The sequence below is a fragment of the Vombatus ursinus genome, unplaced genomic scaffold, assembly GCF_900497805.2.
Source record: "Vombatus ursinus unplaced genomic scaffold, bare-nosed wombat genome assembly UNPS02014799.1, whole genome shotgun sequence".
NCBI lineage: Eukaryota > Metazoa > Chordata > Mammalia > Diprotodontia > Vombatidae > Vombatus > Vombatus ursinus.
In genome coordinates this window covers 25,861,885-25,877,846 of record NW_020954577.1, presented here as the reverse complement: position 1 = coordinate 25,877,846, position 15,962 = coordinate 25,861,885, and the positions used below count along the sequence as shown (strand labels likewise).

The 15,962-nt window shown below is 44.3% G+C and overlaps 1 protein-coding gene across 7 annotated transcripts in view; it reads left to right on the top strand.

The window, feature by feature from the left end:
* FYCO1 (FYVE and coiled-coil domain containing 1) overlaps positions 1 to 15,962 on the top strand; it is a 103,117-nt gene that overhangs the window by 36,439 nt on the left and 50,716 nt on the right. For all 7 annotated transcript variants that reach the window (XM_027872200.1, XM_027872195.1, XM_027872197.1 and 4 more), the window contains exons 6-11: positions 519 to 662; positions 5,581 to 5,674; positions 7,073 to 9,553; positions 10,511 to 10,603; positions 11,138 to 11,256; positions 13,220 to 13,387. In XM_027872200.1, coding sequence (XP_027728001.1) covers positions 519 to 662; positions 5,581 to 5,674; positions 7,073 to 9,553; positions 10,511 to 10,603; positions 11,138 to 11,256; positions 13,220 to 13,387 — 3,099 coding nt within the window. The remainder of the gene's footprint in view (positions 1 to 518; positions 663 to 5,580; positions 5,675 to 7,072; positions 9,554 to 10,510; positions 10,604 to 11,137; positions 11,257 to 13,219; positions 13,388 to 15,962) is intronic.

The window sequence follows — 15,962 nt, the reverse complement described above, 5'->3', positions numbered from 1 at the left end:
AAAGAAAGGAACTTATGCATGGAAACCTTTATTGATGTGTAATTGTGATTATTGCATATTTCTTGTCTAAAAAGTGGTCTGTATTTGAGTACACCTTTCTGTGATGAATACAGATAGAGATAGGGCCTAGATCTGCGAGTTCATTGGCATATGAAACTCCCAGGTGAGGAAACTCCATCTACCAATGTAAGTAGTGCCTTCTCTGAAACTTACAGTCTTAGAGAGTTGTCTCGAGTAATAGAGGTTCAGTGACTTGTCCAAGGTCACAAATCTAGGGTGTATCAAAGGAGGGACTTGAACCCAGATCTTCCTGGTACCATCAGGTCCCTTTCTACTATGCTACACACCTTTGTTTTCTTTTTTTTTTTTCCTTATTAAGATACAGGCTTATTTGGCAACTTGGCTTTTTAATTGATGAGGATAGCCATGATAGCATGCCCATGAGACACATTGGGAAAATGGACTTAATGCGTTTGTTGATTCTGGTTTTGATCTATGCTCTTTCATCTTCTCCTCAGTGACTGGTACTATGCAAGAAGCCCATTCCTGAAGCCTAAAATGAGCTCCGACATTGTTGGCCAACTGTATGAGCTCACAGAGGTCCAGTTTGATCTGGCTTCCAGGGGTTATGATTTGGACGCCGGTTGGCCAACGTTTGCAAGGTACTTTGGAGAATTGTTTGCTTTTGTTACTTTATGGTTTCAAAAGATTAACGATAATCTCTCCAGGGCGACGCTCATGCTATGTAAATGATATAACACTTTCCAGTTATCCCCTCTGCTGATTTTACTAGTATTATAGAGAACATTGATAAAATAAAGCAGATGAAAAGCCTGGTCTGGTACAAGCTTCATTAACTGTTCAGTATATACAGATGAAGATGTGTCTGTACAGCGACTGACTTTAATTTATATTGTCTCGTTTCACTGGGGCTCATAGGACTTTCACTTATTTGCATAAATGAGCATCCCCACCATGTTTATAAGGTCATTATGAAGACCTGCTGGAAAAAAAAGGGCTTGCAAAAGTTCTTTTCTGTAAGGGACTGTAAATACCTTTAAAGTAATGTGGCTGAAGGGCTAATAAAGAAGAAGATGCTTTTAGAGCAGGAATGTGTTAATTAGCAAGGTTCCTGCTGGGTAAGAGTTACTGCACAAGATGAATGTGGGCGGTAGACTGGGTGGTGGTAGTCATTCTCAGCTCCTTGGGTGATGCTGATCTTCTCATCCACCTGACTCCTCTTCACCCGAATCTCATTAGGACGTTGTCTCCTCCTTCCTGGTCCTTCAACACTGATGTAGTAGGACTAGTTTCTACCCTAGAACAGGCAGTAAACTCGTTTCAAAAAAGACATATGATTCCCTGGAAGTCTAACGGGCATGTTGGCGGAGATGGTTTTTTTCCTTTTTTTAATTTTTTACTCATTTTAAACTTGAATACAAAACAGGAAAGGAAAAAAAAACCATTTCCATGTACACAACAGAACATAGAGGATTGGAAATATAACAATTCCATTTCAAACTGTTAAATTAACTTTTTTTTAAAAGAACTATGTAATAATTATTATACATTGTTTTCAGAGTTGCTTTTCTGTGCTTCCTTCTAAGTTTTCTTTTGTTCTCTGCTGCGTACTTTTTACTTTTTTTCTCCCTTTCTCCCCACTCCACCCTAGAGAAGGCTGCAACTAAATACAAATATATACATATACATATATATCTATGTACATACATGTATGTAAGACCATACTAAACATATTTCTTTTTGACCATTCCTTCTCTGGAGGTGGGTAGCATCTCCCTTCATAGGTCCAAGTCTTTCCATGTTATTGTAAAATCAGCCAGCTCACCATTTCTTATATTGTAGTCATATTCCATCACAATCATATACCAGAAGACAGAGAGGTTTTGTCATGTGGTAATACTGAGTGAAGTACAAACACCTCCAGGCGGACTCTGCAGAATCAACAAACAGTAAGCCCTAGGGGCGGCTGGGTAGGGAGGCGGCCTCAGCCTCAGCCTCAGGGCAGTGTGGCAGTCCAGCAGCTGAGTAGGAGAATATTTAAGGATCTTCTACTGTCAAGGGATGCCAAGCACAGCTGTGCTGACCAGGTGTGGCCCCAGGCTGCAGTTGTGGAGGAGAAAGAACTGGCACATACCTGGTGCGTGTAGTAGCAGAAAGGCAGGGACCCTGATGGCTGTGGACACTTTCAGGAGAGCAGAGTCCCTGGTTTTGGTTCCCAGGCATAGAGGACAGATGGAGTTTGCAGCCACCAGAGGAATCAAAGGGAGCAAGAACATTTATAGGACTGCGTGGCTGGGGGCCTTAGCTGTGGCTTAGGGGTAGAGAGGAGAGCCCAAGGTTGGGCCCAGGACAGAGCTTAGAAAATAACAGAAGGACCTGTGGCCTGGGGCATCATTCCCCACACCTTGGGATTAGAATTTGATAATAATAATAATAATAAGCTGCTAAAAATAAAATAAAAATAAAAATGAGTAAGCAAAGGAGGAAGAACCCGCCCATAGATAACTACTATGGGGATAGAGAAGATCTGGGTTCATATTCAGAGGAAGATAGTGGAGCCAAAAAAGCCACTCCTTTTTCAGTGAGAAATGTCAAATGGTCCCAAGCCCCAAAAAGAGTTCTTGGAAGAACTCAAAAAAGACTTTAAAAGTCAATTAAGAGAGATTGAGGAAAAGTTAGGAAAAAAAAAAAGGAACAATCCAAGAAAATCAAGAAAATTATGAAAAGAAAGTCAACCAACTGGAAAAAGAGAATCAAAAACTTAAGAAAGAAAATAATTCCTTGAAAACTAGAATTGGGAGGGGCAGCTAGGTGGCACAGTGAATAGAGCACTGGCCCTGGATTCAGGAGGACCTGAGTTCAAATCCGGCCTCAGACACATAACACTTACTAGCTGTGTGACCTTGGGCAAGTCACTTAATCCCATTGCCTAGCCAAAAAAAAACAAACAAACAAAAAAAGAAAACTAGAATTGGGCAAGGGAAAGCTAATGACATTATAAGATACCAAGAAATAAAACAAATTCGAAAGAATGAAATATAGAAGAGAAAGTGAAACATCTTGTCAAAAAGACAATTTATCTGGAGAACAGATCGAGGAGAGACAATATAAGAATAGTTGGGCAGCTTGATACAATATTATAAGAAGTTATTGTGGAAAATTGCCCTAAGGTTCTAGAACAATAAGGTAAAGCAGAAATAGAAAAATTCCACCAATCACTTGAAAGAGATCCCAGGGGGAAAATTATAGTAATGTCATAAGCAAATTTCAAAGCTCCCAGATTAAGGAGAAAATATTGGAAGCAACAGAAAAAAAGAATTACATATTGTGGAGCTGTAATCAGGATTACACAAGACCTAGCAGCTACTATGTGGAAGGACCGTAGATCTTGGAATGTATATTTTGTAGAGCAGAAGAGCTAGGGTTATGACCAAGGATAACTTACCTGGCAAAGTTAGGTATAATCCTGAATGGAAAAAAAAAAAAAGTACATTTAACGAATTGAAAGATTTTCACATATTTGTGATAAAAAGAGCAGAACTTAATGGAAAATTTGACATAGAAGATCCAGGAGAAATATAAGGTAAACATTAAAGACCAATTATAAGGGACTCAATAAGGTCAAACTGTTTACTTCTTATATGTGAAAATGTTATTAGTACTTTCATGACTGTCATTATTTGGGTAGTTTGAAAGAAAGGCTTGGACTGAGCTGTGTATGATGGAGTGATTCTAAAAAATAAAACCATGCAGGGAGAGGTAAAAGGAATAATTATCTCATACACAGGAGGCATGAAAGGAAAAACTGATACAGAAGAAGCTAGTAGGGGGAGGGTGGGTAGTGCTGGAATCTTACTTTCATTGGGAATGGGTTAAAAAGGAAACAACATATCCATCTAGAAAGGTATAAAAGTCTTCTAAATTTAGAAAGAAGTAAGAGGGTGAGGGGATAGGATATGGGAGGGAATTTTAGAAGGGTGTGTAGAGTAAGAATCAGGAGGGGGAGGCGATAAAGGGGAAACTTAGATAAATAGATTAAGGTGGAGGATGGGGGGAGAGGATGGGGTCAGTAGATTAAGGAATAGGAATAGGAGGGCAGGGTAGCCAGTAGAAGTCAGTTAAAGGAGTGAGGAAGGGTAGGGTAAATGGGGTAAGAAGGATAGTGAGGAAAAATAGGATGGAGGGAAATAAACAGCAAGTAATTATAACTTTGAATGTGTATGGGATGAATTCACCCATAAAACAGAAATGGATAGCAGAATGGATTAAACATTTGAATTCAACCATACGTCTCTTTCAGGAAACAATAAAAATGAGAGATACACGCAGAATTAAAATAAAGGGCTGGAGTAGAATTTGTCATGTAAAAAAAGCAGTAGTAGTAATCATGATCTTGGACAAAGCTAACGCTAAAATAGATTTAATTAAAAGAGAATAATAGAGAAACTACACTGTCACCAATATTATGCAGTATTGTTTAGGTCTCATTTCTCAATTATGTAAAGAACTTTGTCAAATTTGTAAGAATACAGGTCATACCACAGTTGATAAATGGTCAAGGGTTATGAACAGGCAGTTTTTCAGTGAAGAAACCAGAATGATATATAATCATATGAAAAAATGCTCTACATCATTTTTGATTAGAGAAATGCCAATTAAAACAACTCTGAGGCAATACTTCACACCTGTCAGATTGGCTAAAATGATAGATACCCTTCAATTGGGGAATGGCTAAACAAGCTGTGTGTATATGATTGTGATGGAATACTGTTGTGATATAAGAAATGATGAGTTGGTTGATTTAGGAAAACATGGAAGGACAGACCTATGAAGGAAGATGCTATCCATCTCCAGAGAAAACTGACACATAGAATATGCATAGTATGGTCTTGCATATATGTCTATGTGTATCTATGTATGTGTGTGTTTATAGATCACAGGTATATGTTTATATATTCGTGTTTTATTGTATCCTTCTCTAGGGCAAGGGGTGGGTGGTGGGAGGGAAAAAAAATTTTAAAATGCACAGCAGAGAACCAAAGAAAACCTAGAAGGAAACTGAGAAAAGCGGTGGAGCTTTGAAAACCATGGGTAGAATTTATTACAGAGGTTTTCTTGAAATGGAAATTTGTTGTTTTAATAGTAGCAGAGCTATCACAAAACCTTTGTGAAATGTCTTCACCCCTTTCCCCATGGTTTGTGACTCCAGGCTAACTTGAAAGCTCTTTGAGGCAGGAAGTGTCTTTTTGCCTGATTACATTCAGCATCTGCCTTGGTCCCATGCAGTTCAGTTCATCGCACTTTGACCAAACGAGACGCTGCATTCGAGCCACTGAGCTGTGTGCCAGGAATACAGAGACAAAAACCAACCAGCCCCTGCCCTCCAGGGGCTCCGTTCTGCTTTGTGAATGTGACATATGCCTTGATAAGTATCATTGATCCATGGGCATCCAGGAAGCAGAGAGATGGTCATGTAGAGATGAAGCTCAGTAAGACACTTGAGGGAAAGATCTCTGTGGCTTCCTGTTTAGGTAACAGCGTCTTTCTTGTGGTTCGCAGGAGGACTCTGGCCTCCCTTGGATCGTCAGCATACTTGTGGAAACCCCCAAGTCGGAGTTCAAGTATGAGCAGTCTGGTGAGCAGCTATCTGCAGGTAATTGCACAGGAGCCTGCCCTTTCCCTGTCTGTTTAATCGGAGGCATTCAGATGGGCTCTTCCACATGGCACAGCACCCAGCGTACAGTAGTCACTTAATAAGTGCTTATTGGCGTGACTTGATGATCTTAGAAATGAATCATGATCTGAGGCCTGAGAGGCATTGAAGAGCTGAAGAGCTCTCCTCTCTACTCCCTGTTCCCTTGTAGGGGCTTCTGAATCTTTCTTCAGAGGTTTTTGAAACACAGTGCAAAGACCCATTTTATAATCAAAACAAACAAAATGAAGCGTGTTTGTCTCTGCTACTTCCTTGAGCATCTAGAAATCTACATGTATTATAATGACAGAAGACACAACTTCAGTACAGTAACATATGAGGATAGGGGAAATTATATAGAAATTGACTAATAGTGGAAGATCACTATCAAGCATAAAATGCAGTGGGATAGAGTGCTGGCCTTGGAGTCAGGAGGACCTGAGTTCAAATCTAACCTCAGACACTTCCTAGCTCTGTGATCCTGGACAAGTCACTTCCCCCTGTTGGCCTCAGTTTCCTTATGTGTAAAATGAGCCAGAGAAGGAAATGGCAGACCACTCCAATATCTGTGCTAAGAAAGGAGGAAGACTTTTTAAAATCTTTTCAGGCGTTATTAGTAAGATGTTAGAGGGGAACACAATTCTATAAAGTTCATTTGTTTATGTAAGAGGGTCACATTCAGTTTAGGGACCTAAAGGGGAAGTTTCTTAAATGAGTTTACTCCCCGTTCTGTGCTGGGCACAGTCTGCTACATCAGGGCTCAAGGAGGAGGCAGAAGCTCCGCCCTCGGGGGATTCAGTAGGGGACAGGTGAGCCACCCAGAGGTAACAGGCATCAGAATCTCCGGTTCTGAGTCACTGGATGTTTGATCTGTGCTTCTGTTTCCCCAGCCTCAAATGTAGACAGGGCTGGTAGGAGAATTATTTTAATAAAGAATAAATTTTTTGAATGAGGTAGTAATGTTAATAATAGGTAGAATTTGTTACTTTAGTGCCTTAACATTTGCAAAGCACATTACATATTTAAACTCATTTGATCCTTACAGTGACCCTGTGGGGTAGGTGCTGTTATTATACTGATTTAACAGCTGAGGAAACTAAGATTGAGGAAAGGTAAATGACTTGTCCAGGATCACACAGCTAGTAAGTGTCTGAGGTCAGTTCGAACTCAAGTCTTCCTGACTCCAGGACCAGCATTCTATCTACTGTGCCATCTTGCTGTCTCCAGTGGTCATCTTTCACCATTTAATCTCCCCTGCTTTTCACTTCCACAGTTAGCTGCTTGGTCCTCCTGAAGATGTACTAATGTTTGCGCATATATATATATATATATATATATATTCTGCTTTTGTTTCCCCAGACTCAAGACTTGGCTTCCAGCTTTGATGTGAACAGCTCCATGAACGCAGAGGCCCTGGAAGGGTTCGATGAAATGCGTGTAGAGCTGGACCATTTAGAGATAAGGGAAAAGGAGCTTCAGGATCGCCTGCAGCAGTTAGAGAGGGAGAACCAGGAACTGAGGAAGGCCGCGAGCCTCCAGGCAGAGCAGGAGAAGGGAAGAGGCCTGACAGAGGAGAATGCCCGGCTAACCCAAAGGGTGGCCGAGCTCCAGAAGGAGTGTCTCATCTCCCAGTCAACTCAGAGCACCCTGCAGGAGCTACAGGAGTGTCTGAAGACGTTGGAGCTGGGCACAGCTGAAAATAAAAAGGAATACCACTCAACCCTGCAACATCTGGAGTCAAAATTACAGCCCCTGGTGCAGCAGCTGGAGACGGCCTGGGCCGCCACCACCATGAAAGACCAGTGCATTGCTGACCTCCAGGCCAAGCTGGCCACGGCTGAGCAGAGGAACCTGGAGACAGTGGCGGAAGGAGACACAGTGATGGACGTGAGGGGCCGGCAGGCATCCGATCAAGTCACCTTCTCCCAGGACCTCCAGGATCTAGTGGAGAAGCAAGTGGTGGAGCTGGAGAGGCTGACCAAGGAGTTAAAACAGAAGGAGGAGGCCCACGGAGAGCTTGAGTCCAAGTTCAGCATTTTGGCCACTAGCTCCCGAGAAGAAAACAGGAAGCTGCTCAGTGACCTGGAGGGCTTAGTCAAGGAGATGGAGCCTTTACGGGAAGAACTGTCATCAAAAGGGAAGGAAGTGACTGATCTCCAGCTCCGGCTCACAGAATCCCTGGCGAGCTCAAGGTCTCTTGAAAAGGAATTGGAGGAGTTAAGAAAGGAAGAGAGGCTTCATGGAGACGAGACCAAATCCCTGACCAGGCAGCTCCAGCTCCTCGAAGCCCAGTTGTCCCAGGCGAACCAGCGTGTAAGCGATCTGGAAGAGCAGCAGAAACAGCTGCTCAGTGACCGAGACCGTCTCCACCAGAAGGTGGGGGAGCTGGAATACGTCACTGGGCAGCAGAGCCGGGAGCTTGGTGCTGCCGGGGACAAGAGCAAGGAGCTGACCTCGGGGGACTCCCTCCTGCTTCAGGCCGGGCAGAAACGGGGAGAGCAACGGAAGGGACCCCAGGAGGCCAGTGCCTCGTCGCAATTGGGAGCGGCCCCGCTCCGGGGCCCGGGCGGCGAGGTGTCCGTCAGTGAGAAGGAGGAGGAGGAGCTCCAGGCGGGAAACAGGCAGCGGGATGAGGAACTTCAGAGTGCCCTCCACAGAAACCAGATCCTCGAGGACAAGCTCAAGGCCCTGCAGGTGGATTACGAAGACCTGAGGCAGCGCGAGGCAGCTATCAAGGGCTCCCTGGCTTCCCTGGAAGCAGAGCAGGCCAGCATCCGCCACATTGGTGACCAGATGGAGAGGAGCCTCCTCGCCGTGAAGAAGGCCAAGGAGACCATGAAGGCCCAGGTGGCTGAGAAGGAGGCGGCCGTCCAGAGCAAGGAGGGCGAGTGCCGGCAGCTGCGGGCAGAGGTGGAGAGGTATCAGAGGCAAGTCAAGGCCCACGAGGAGGAGATGAAGGGCCTGAGGAGCACGTGCCGGCATCAGACCCAGCTGATTGAGGGCCTCGGCCTAGAAAAGGGAATGATGGAGAAAACAGCCCAGCTGGAGCAAAGCCTGGACTGGGAGAAAGGGACCCAAGAGCCAGCTTCCCATCTGGTGCTGATGCAGAAGCAGCTGGAGATCCACCAGAATGAGGCCAGGAGGTCGCAGGCAGAGGTGGTCGAGCTCCGAACCAAGCTGCAAAGGGCCCTGGAAGGCCAGGAGAAGGCCCAGAGCCGGCTGGAGGTGGCGGAGACCCTCCTGGAGGAGAACAGAAGCCTGGTCCAGCAGCTGAAGGAGCAGAATGAGGGCCTCAACAGGACTCACGTGCAGGAGCTGCTCCAGTGCACAGAGAGGGAGCACGTGCTGAAGGAGGAGAAGGACGGAGAGGCCCGGCAAAGGGCTGAGCGGGAGAGGCAGCTCCGGGAAGAGTTGTCCCGGGCCAAACAGGACACCGAGCTGGCCCAGCTGGAGCATGCCGAGGTCCAGGAGCAGCTCCACCGGGCCAACACAGACATGGCCGAGCTCGGCATTCAGGTCTGTGCTCTGACGGCAGAGAAGGCGCAGGTCGGAGAGAAGCTTGCCCAGGCCTCCCAGAGGCTCGAGGAGGCTGAAGAGAGGGCTTCCAGGGAACGTGAAGGCCTCCAGCGGGAGTTGGAAGGGCTCAGGAAGGAAACGGAGAGCCTGCAGGAGAAACTGAAGGTGGCCCAGGAGAGTGCCCGCATGCTGCCCAACCTGCAAAGCCAGCTGAGCCTGGTCGAGAAGCAAGCCCGGAGTTTGCGGGAGGCTGGTCAAGAAGAGCTCTCCACAGTGAAATTCCAGATGAGCACAGAGATCATGAACTGCCAAGCCAAGCTCAAGGTAATTAGCAGATATTATCCCAGAGTTAAGGTTTCTGTGACTTGTGACCGGGAGCTGCAACCTCCTTCTGATAAACCCATGGGCTCTTTGGGTTTAAGAGGCATCTAATACCCCAGACGAAGCCCGTCTGTCCTTCTCAAATGTCTAATCGCAACCAAATATTTCATGTTACTAGGGAAATACATCTCTGTCCAAATCTTGTTCTCCACAAAGTCTAAACGCAGAATTGGGTTAAGTGACTTGAGCAGGGTCACACAGCTCGTAAGTGTCTGAGGCCGCATTTGAACTTGGATCTTCCTGACTCCAGGCCCAGCACTCTATCCACTATGCCATTAAGTTGGTATGTCCAGGTGTCTAAAGATAACACTTGGCCTCTATCTTGATTGATTCACCTGAAGGCCCATGGGACTGGATGTTCTATTCCACCAGGTTATGGTTATAGTTTCTGAAAAATGTCCTGACTTGTTTTAATAAAAACTTTGGGATTGGAGAGGTCTGCAGCTGCTGTATATCTAACTATCTACAGAATTAAAATCCTGGAGTTAAAAATCAGGTATGTGACAAGACAAATAGGAGGTTTGATGTCAGATCCTAGCCTTACTCCAGTTTGGCAGCTGCCCACCTGCCTCTCCGGTATGTGTGTCCTAACTTAAGGTCATAAGCACGCCTTATATTTCTTTTACATTTTTGACTTGTTAAAGAAAATAGAACCTTGTCCTTGGAATCCAGGGCCAAAATCTGCACTAAGCATTATAGTTAAAGGTCAAGGCTGGTGTGATCACCATGCCTATAGGATTCAATTGGCTGATGGCCTTGGGTGACCCAGGGGGTGGTTTTCTGAGGTGGCCCCTCCCTAGAAGCAGCAAACTTAGACAAAGGAAGGAATCGTTTGTACCAGAGGTTAGGACCTTTCAGCTGTGTCTACCACTTCAATATTTCCTATCTTGCCCATACCAGGCAGTGAGTGAAGAGTGTAAGAATCTAAAGGGTCAACTGGAAGAAAAAGATGGGCAGCTAAGGGCAGCCGAAGAGGAGACTGCAAAGCTGAAGGTAGGCCTGGGTTTCTCTCCCAGAGAGCACAGAAGGAACCTCATGATAGGTGACTCTGGGGCCAGTGGGGTCCGGGGGTGGTGAAGTGGCTGGCCTCTGTAGCCATGCATCAGATCAGCCTGAGATAGCCTGAAGCTATTTGTATACTTTTCTTGTGGCATCTCGCCTTCTCACAAATCCTCACTCTGTTTGTGATGATTTGCAAGTCTGGCTATTGAGTCTCACTGTGAAATTTTCATTTATCAGTTTGAAACTCATTGTTCGGTGTTTAAAGTCATCTGTATGTCGAGAAGTGGATGTGGCTAGATGCTGGCTGTCCATGGCCTGTGTTTTCCAGCCTACTTTCATTCACTCTTATGTCAGCCCCTCTTGTCTACCTCTTTCTCATCTCTCTGTCATCATCACACCTCCCATTCTGGTTCCTTTCATCTCCTTTTCAACGGTGACACAGCAGGCATCTCATTTGTGTTCTCTGAAAATTGGGCTTTCTGATTTGGATAATTTTGTTGGTTGTTTCTTGATCTCATTTGTTAGGCTATGGAAGCAGGTTTGGGGAAGGAATTGGAGCGCTCAATGGAACAACTGGCCAAGTACCAAGCTACTGTCATAGCGAAGGAAGAGGAAGTCGCAGCCCTGAATGCCAGTTTGGAAAGGTTGTTTCTCCCTCTCCCTTGGCTCTGTAGTGCTGTCAGAGAACAGAGGGTGCAGATGAAAAAGAGAACAGAAAACAAATGACTTCTGGCCTTTACCAGGGGAAGCTTTCTTGGTATAAGAACCAGGAAGTCAGGAAGCACTGGGTTTCACATTTCTTAGTCGAGTCTTTCCACAACACACCAAGCCCAGCTTGCCTGCTCCAGTAACTATGGAAAATTCACCATCACATCAGGCTGAGGAGTGTTACGGTCCATTGTGGTTTGTTCTAAAGGAGTCTTCTTATCTGGGAAAGAGGATGCTTCAGGATGCTCAGTGGAGTGACCTGGGTGCCAGCACAGTTAGAAGGGAATAAGAGGTTGGGGGGATGTTTACATTTTCACACTAAAGCCGTGTATCTCTCTGCCCCCATTGTTATTTCCTGTGTAAAATGTCACACCACAGTGTTAAGTGTGGTGTTGTCAAAGGTTAGCCATCAGCCTGGAGGAAAGCCAGCTTTGACTTTGGATGCTAGCCTCCTGGGTCTCTAGCAGTTATGCGGATCATGCTCTCCATTCCTTTCATGGCCCTGAAATGTGTGCCCTTTAAATTTTGCATGGGCTGGGGGTGGGGGGGGCAGAGCTCAAGCTCTTTTGTGCTTGGATAGAACTCACAGTTCCTGACTTTTACCCAGTAAGTTCAAAGACTGTACCAATCTTTAAACTTCAGGGCCTTATAAAATATCTAATTAAAAAAGACTTAACAGTGTGTATTTTCATATTACAATTCAATTTGACACAAAAAGGAAATCACATTTTCCTGAGAACATGCGAATGTCTTAATTCTCCTCTAACCCTGTTCCAAACCTCCTTTACCCAGGCCTATCACCACAGGAGACACTAGAAGTCTACTTTTTGGGATATATAGCACCCAAAATATTTTTCTCTGCTCTGTTTTTAAATATTATAAATCTGCAGTGGTATATAGACCCCATTCAGGACTTGCCTCCTCTTTGGCTGATAAAAATTAAGTTATTCATCAAACACTTATGAAGCTACAACTGCATACATAGCACTATGTTAGGTACTGGGGAAGATACAAATTTTAGATACACATAATTCCTGCTCTGATGGACTGGGGTGTATGTGTGAGGGAGAGATGTGACATGTACACAAATAACTGTAATATAAAATAATACGTGGTAAGTACATAAGAGAGGGGCAGAACACCATTTAAATCATTGGAAAGGGGATGTCATTGCTGACTAGAGGTTTGCTCAAGTAGGTGTCGTAGACGAAGAGACATTTGAGTTGGGCTTTCTAAGAGGAATAAGTATTGAACAGATGATGTTAGGAGTGAAGGAGATATTCCAGGAATTAGGGAATGGCATTAGCAAAGGCAGGGATGGGGTTAGCCAGTGCAGTTTGGCTGGATATGTAAATCCAAGGAGGGAGGCAACGTGAAATAAGACTTAGGTTTGTTGGGAATGCCTTGTAGAGCAATGTGCTTTTATGGATCCATTTGGAGATCTCTTTACCTTGGAGAAAGATGAAGATAAGGTAGTTATAGAGAGTTAAATTATAGAGTAAGAAAAATGGCGTAGTACAGGCATATCACAGTATGCTGTTCTGAAGGAGATTTTAGCAGACCTGGAGCTTAATCTCATAGTATCGAGCAAGGCTTAGTCTCCCAGAATTTCCTCTGCATCTGATAGTTTTACACGTAATAATTCCAGAAAGGAATTGGCCAAGATGTGAGTCTACAAAAGGCCAGTGAACGAAGGCATAAAACTGCTAGCTGAGACAGCACTGAGAGCATCACTGCATTTATAAAAAAGTCAAACACTCTTATTGGAAGGGAAGGGCCACTGTAGTGGTTGCAGGGAACCCTGGCTTCACTAGACCTTGTATAATATGCTAGAAGTGGTTAGTGTGAGGCTGTAGGAGTGAGAACTGATTTCAAACAATCTTTGAATTCCTTTTTTAGGATGCAAAAGGAACTCAAAAAATCAGATGCAAAGGTCCAAGAACATTGGGACAAGCTCAACCAGGAGATGGCAGATCGAGAAAAAAATGAACAGCAGATGCTAGCCAATTTGGATGATCTGAACAAAACTAAGAAATACCTTGAAGAACGGCTAATAGAACTTCTCAAGTAGGTATTATGGTTTGCATGGAGTTACTAGAAGCTTCAAATAGAATTCTTCTTTTAATTAAATAAAGTAAATGTAGATCTCAGCCTCATTCTGTCTGTGGAATGTATGTCCCAAATTTCAACTACCTTTTATAGAGTCATTGCTGAGAGTCATTTATATAGTCATGCTAAGTCAAATAAATTAGCATGCTAAGTCAAATAAAATTAATCATGTCTTTCATGCATCCCTGTGCAGAGTAATATGGGAACTCACCCCCATGAATAGCACTTATGGGTAAGTTCAATCTTCCTAGGATTGTGTTTTTAAAAAATATATCATAATAGTAATTTAAAAAAAAAACTTCTCGGGGCAGCTAGGTGGCGCAGTGGATAGAGTACTGGCCCTGAAGTCAGGAGGACCTGAGTCCAAATCCGGCCTCAGACCAAACACTTGACGCTTACTAGCTGTGTGACCCTGGGCAAGTCACTTAACCCCAACTGCCTAAGCAAAAAAATAAATAAATAAATAAAAATAAAACAAAAACTTGATTAGAAAAAGTTAAAATATAATTTTTTTAGATCATTGTCTTAAGAATGAAAATCTTTTTACTAACTTAAGGAAGATTTCTGTCTTGCCACTTTTCTTTTCCTATAGTTTCTCTCTTCTTGCAAGATCTAGTCAATAACTCAGCAGGCATTTATTCAGCCTCTACTAGGCGCCAGGCATTGTGCAGGACACCCAGAGATACAAAGGCAAATGTGAAATGGTGCCTGCCCTCCAGAAGCTTGCATTCTATCAGGGGAGGCAAGCATGTACTTACATGGGTACTTACATACACAATAGATACAAGGTGGGTTTTTTGTGTCCTTTTTAGGGAGATTACACTAGCATCCGAGGGTGGAAGGAAGTCAGAAAAGGCCCTTGTAGAAGGTGGTGCTTAATCGGAGTCCTCAAGGAAACAAGAAGTGGGGGGAGGGAAGAGGAGAGGACGAGTGCATTCCAGGCCTAGCTGGCGCATTAAAATTGAAGGTAGCGTGCCTCATATGTGGAACAACAGCAGGAAGACCAGTTTGGCTACACCGTAGAGTGAGGGAAGGGTTGTGACATGTCATGAGGGCACAAAGGACGTTGGGGCCAGGCTGTGAAGAGCTTTCAGTGCCCGGGAGGAGACCTTCTCTTTGATCCCAATGGTGCTAGACAGCCACTCGCATTGGTGTTGATCCAGGGAATGACATGGTCAGACCTGCATTTAAGGGAAATCACTTTGGCAGCTGTGTAGAGGGTGAGTTGGAGATCCATGTAGAAAATGGAGACAGGGAGATCAATTAAGAATTTTTTTTTTTTTTTGGCAAGGCAGTTGGAGTTAAGTGACTTGCCCAGGGTCACGCAGCTGCGAAGTGTCAAGTGCCTGAGGCCAGATTTAAATTCAGATCCTCCTGACTCCAGGGCCAGTGCTCTATCCACTGCACCACCTAGCTACACCTTGAATTAAGAATATTACCATAGGCCAGGTGAGAGGTGATGAGGCCCTCAACCGGTAGCTTTGTGATCGGAGGAAAAAAATGAATGTGAAAGATGCTGGGGTGGTAGAAACAGTAAGAGATGGCAACTGGATAAGTGGGTTGGATGGGAAAGAGAGAGGAGTCAAGTATGACCTTGAAGTTGTGAGCCCGGATGACTAGCAGGATGGTTGTGCCCTTGGTAGTAACACGGAAGTTCAGAACAGTAACTGGCTGGAGGAGTAGGGGAAGGTAGCGAGTTGCATTTTGAATAAGTTGAGTTTGGAATGACTAAAGGACATAAATTTTGGAATGTTTAATAGGTTATTTGTGATTTGGGACTGGAGCTTGGAGAAGGATGAGGGTAAGATATGTAGATTTGAGGATTATCTGTCTAGAGGTGATAAATGGGAGCTGATATACGGAGAGAAGAGAAGGCCCAGAATAGAGCCGTGGGCGGCATCCGCACGTAGAGTGAAGATCCAGTGAAGGAGACCAAGGAGGAGCAGTTTGGTAGAAGGAGAACTAAGAGAGAGAGCAGAGTCACATCAACTCAAGAGGAGTCAACAGTATCAGATGATGTAGAGAGGTGAGAGAGAAAGGAAGGCCTTTAGCTGCAGTAATTATCCAAAGAAATGAAGTCAGGGTTACAGGCATTGACTGACTTCAGTGTGGACAAAGCGGAAAATCTCTTCCAGACCATTTGATGGATTCTCCAGTTCAAAGGTTTCAAACACGCGTGGCCCACCAGGCAACACTCCCTAGTGCAGTAGAACCAGGTGAAAATGAAATTGAAATAGGTAAAAATACAGTAGAACATAGATAACTTTTATGCGCGATTTTCTAAGTCAGTATGTGGCCCTCAGGGAGCTCTATGTAGGTTTAGTGGCCACATACACATACGCATACATGTATGCATATACACACATATAACATGTGTGACATAATTTGTCTATCAATTTATTGTACATTTTGAAAGTACTTTCAATCAAGCTGGCAATCATCAGTTTCAGCCTCTCCTCTGCCACTCCATATGCTAGGTACTGGGGATAGGAAGTCAGAAATCAAGTGATCCTTGCTTTCAAGTAGCTTACAA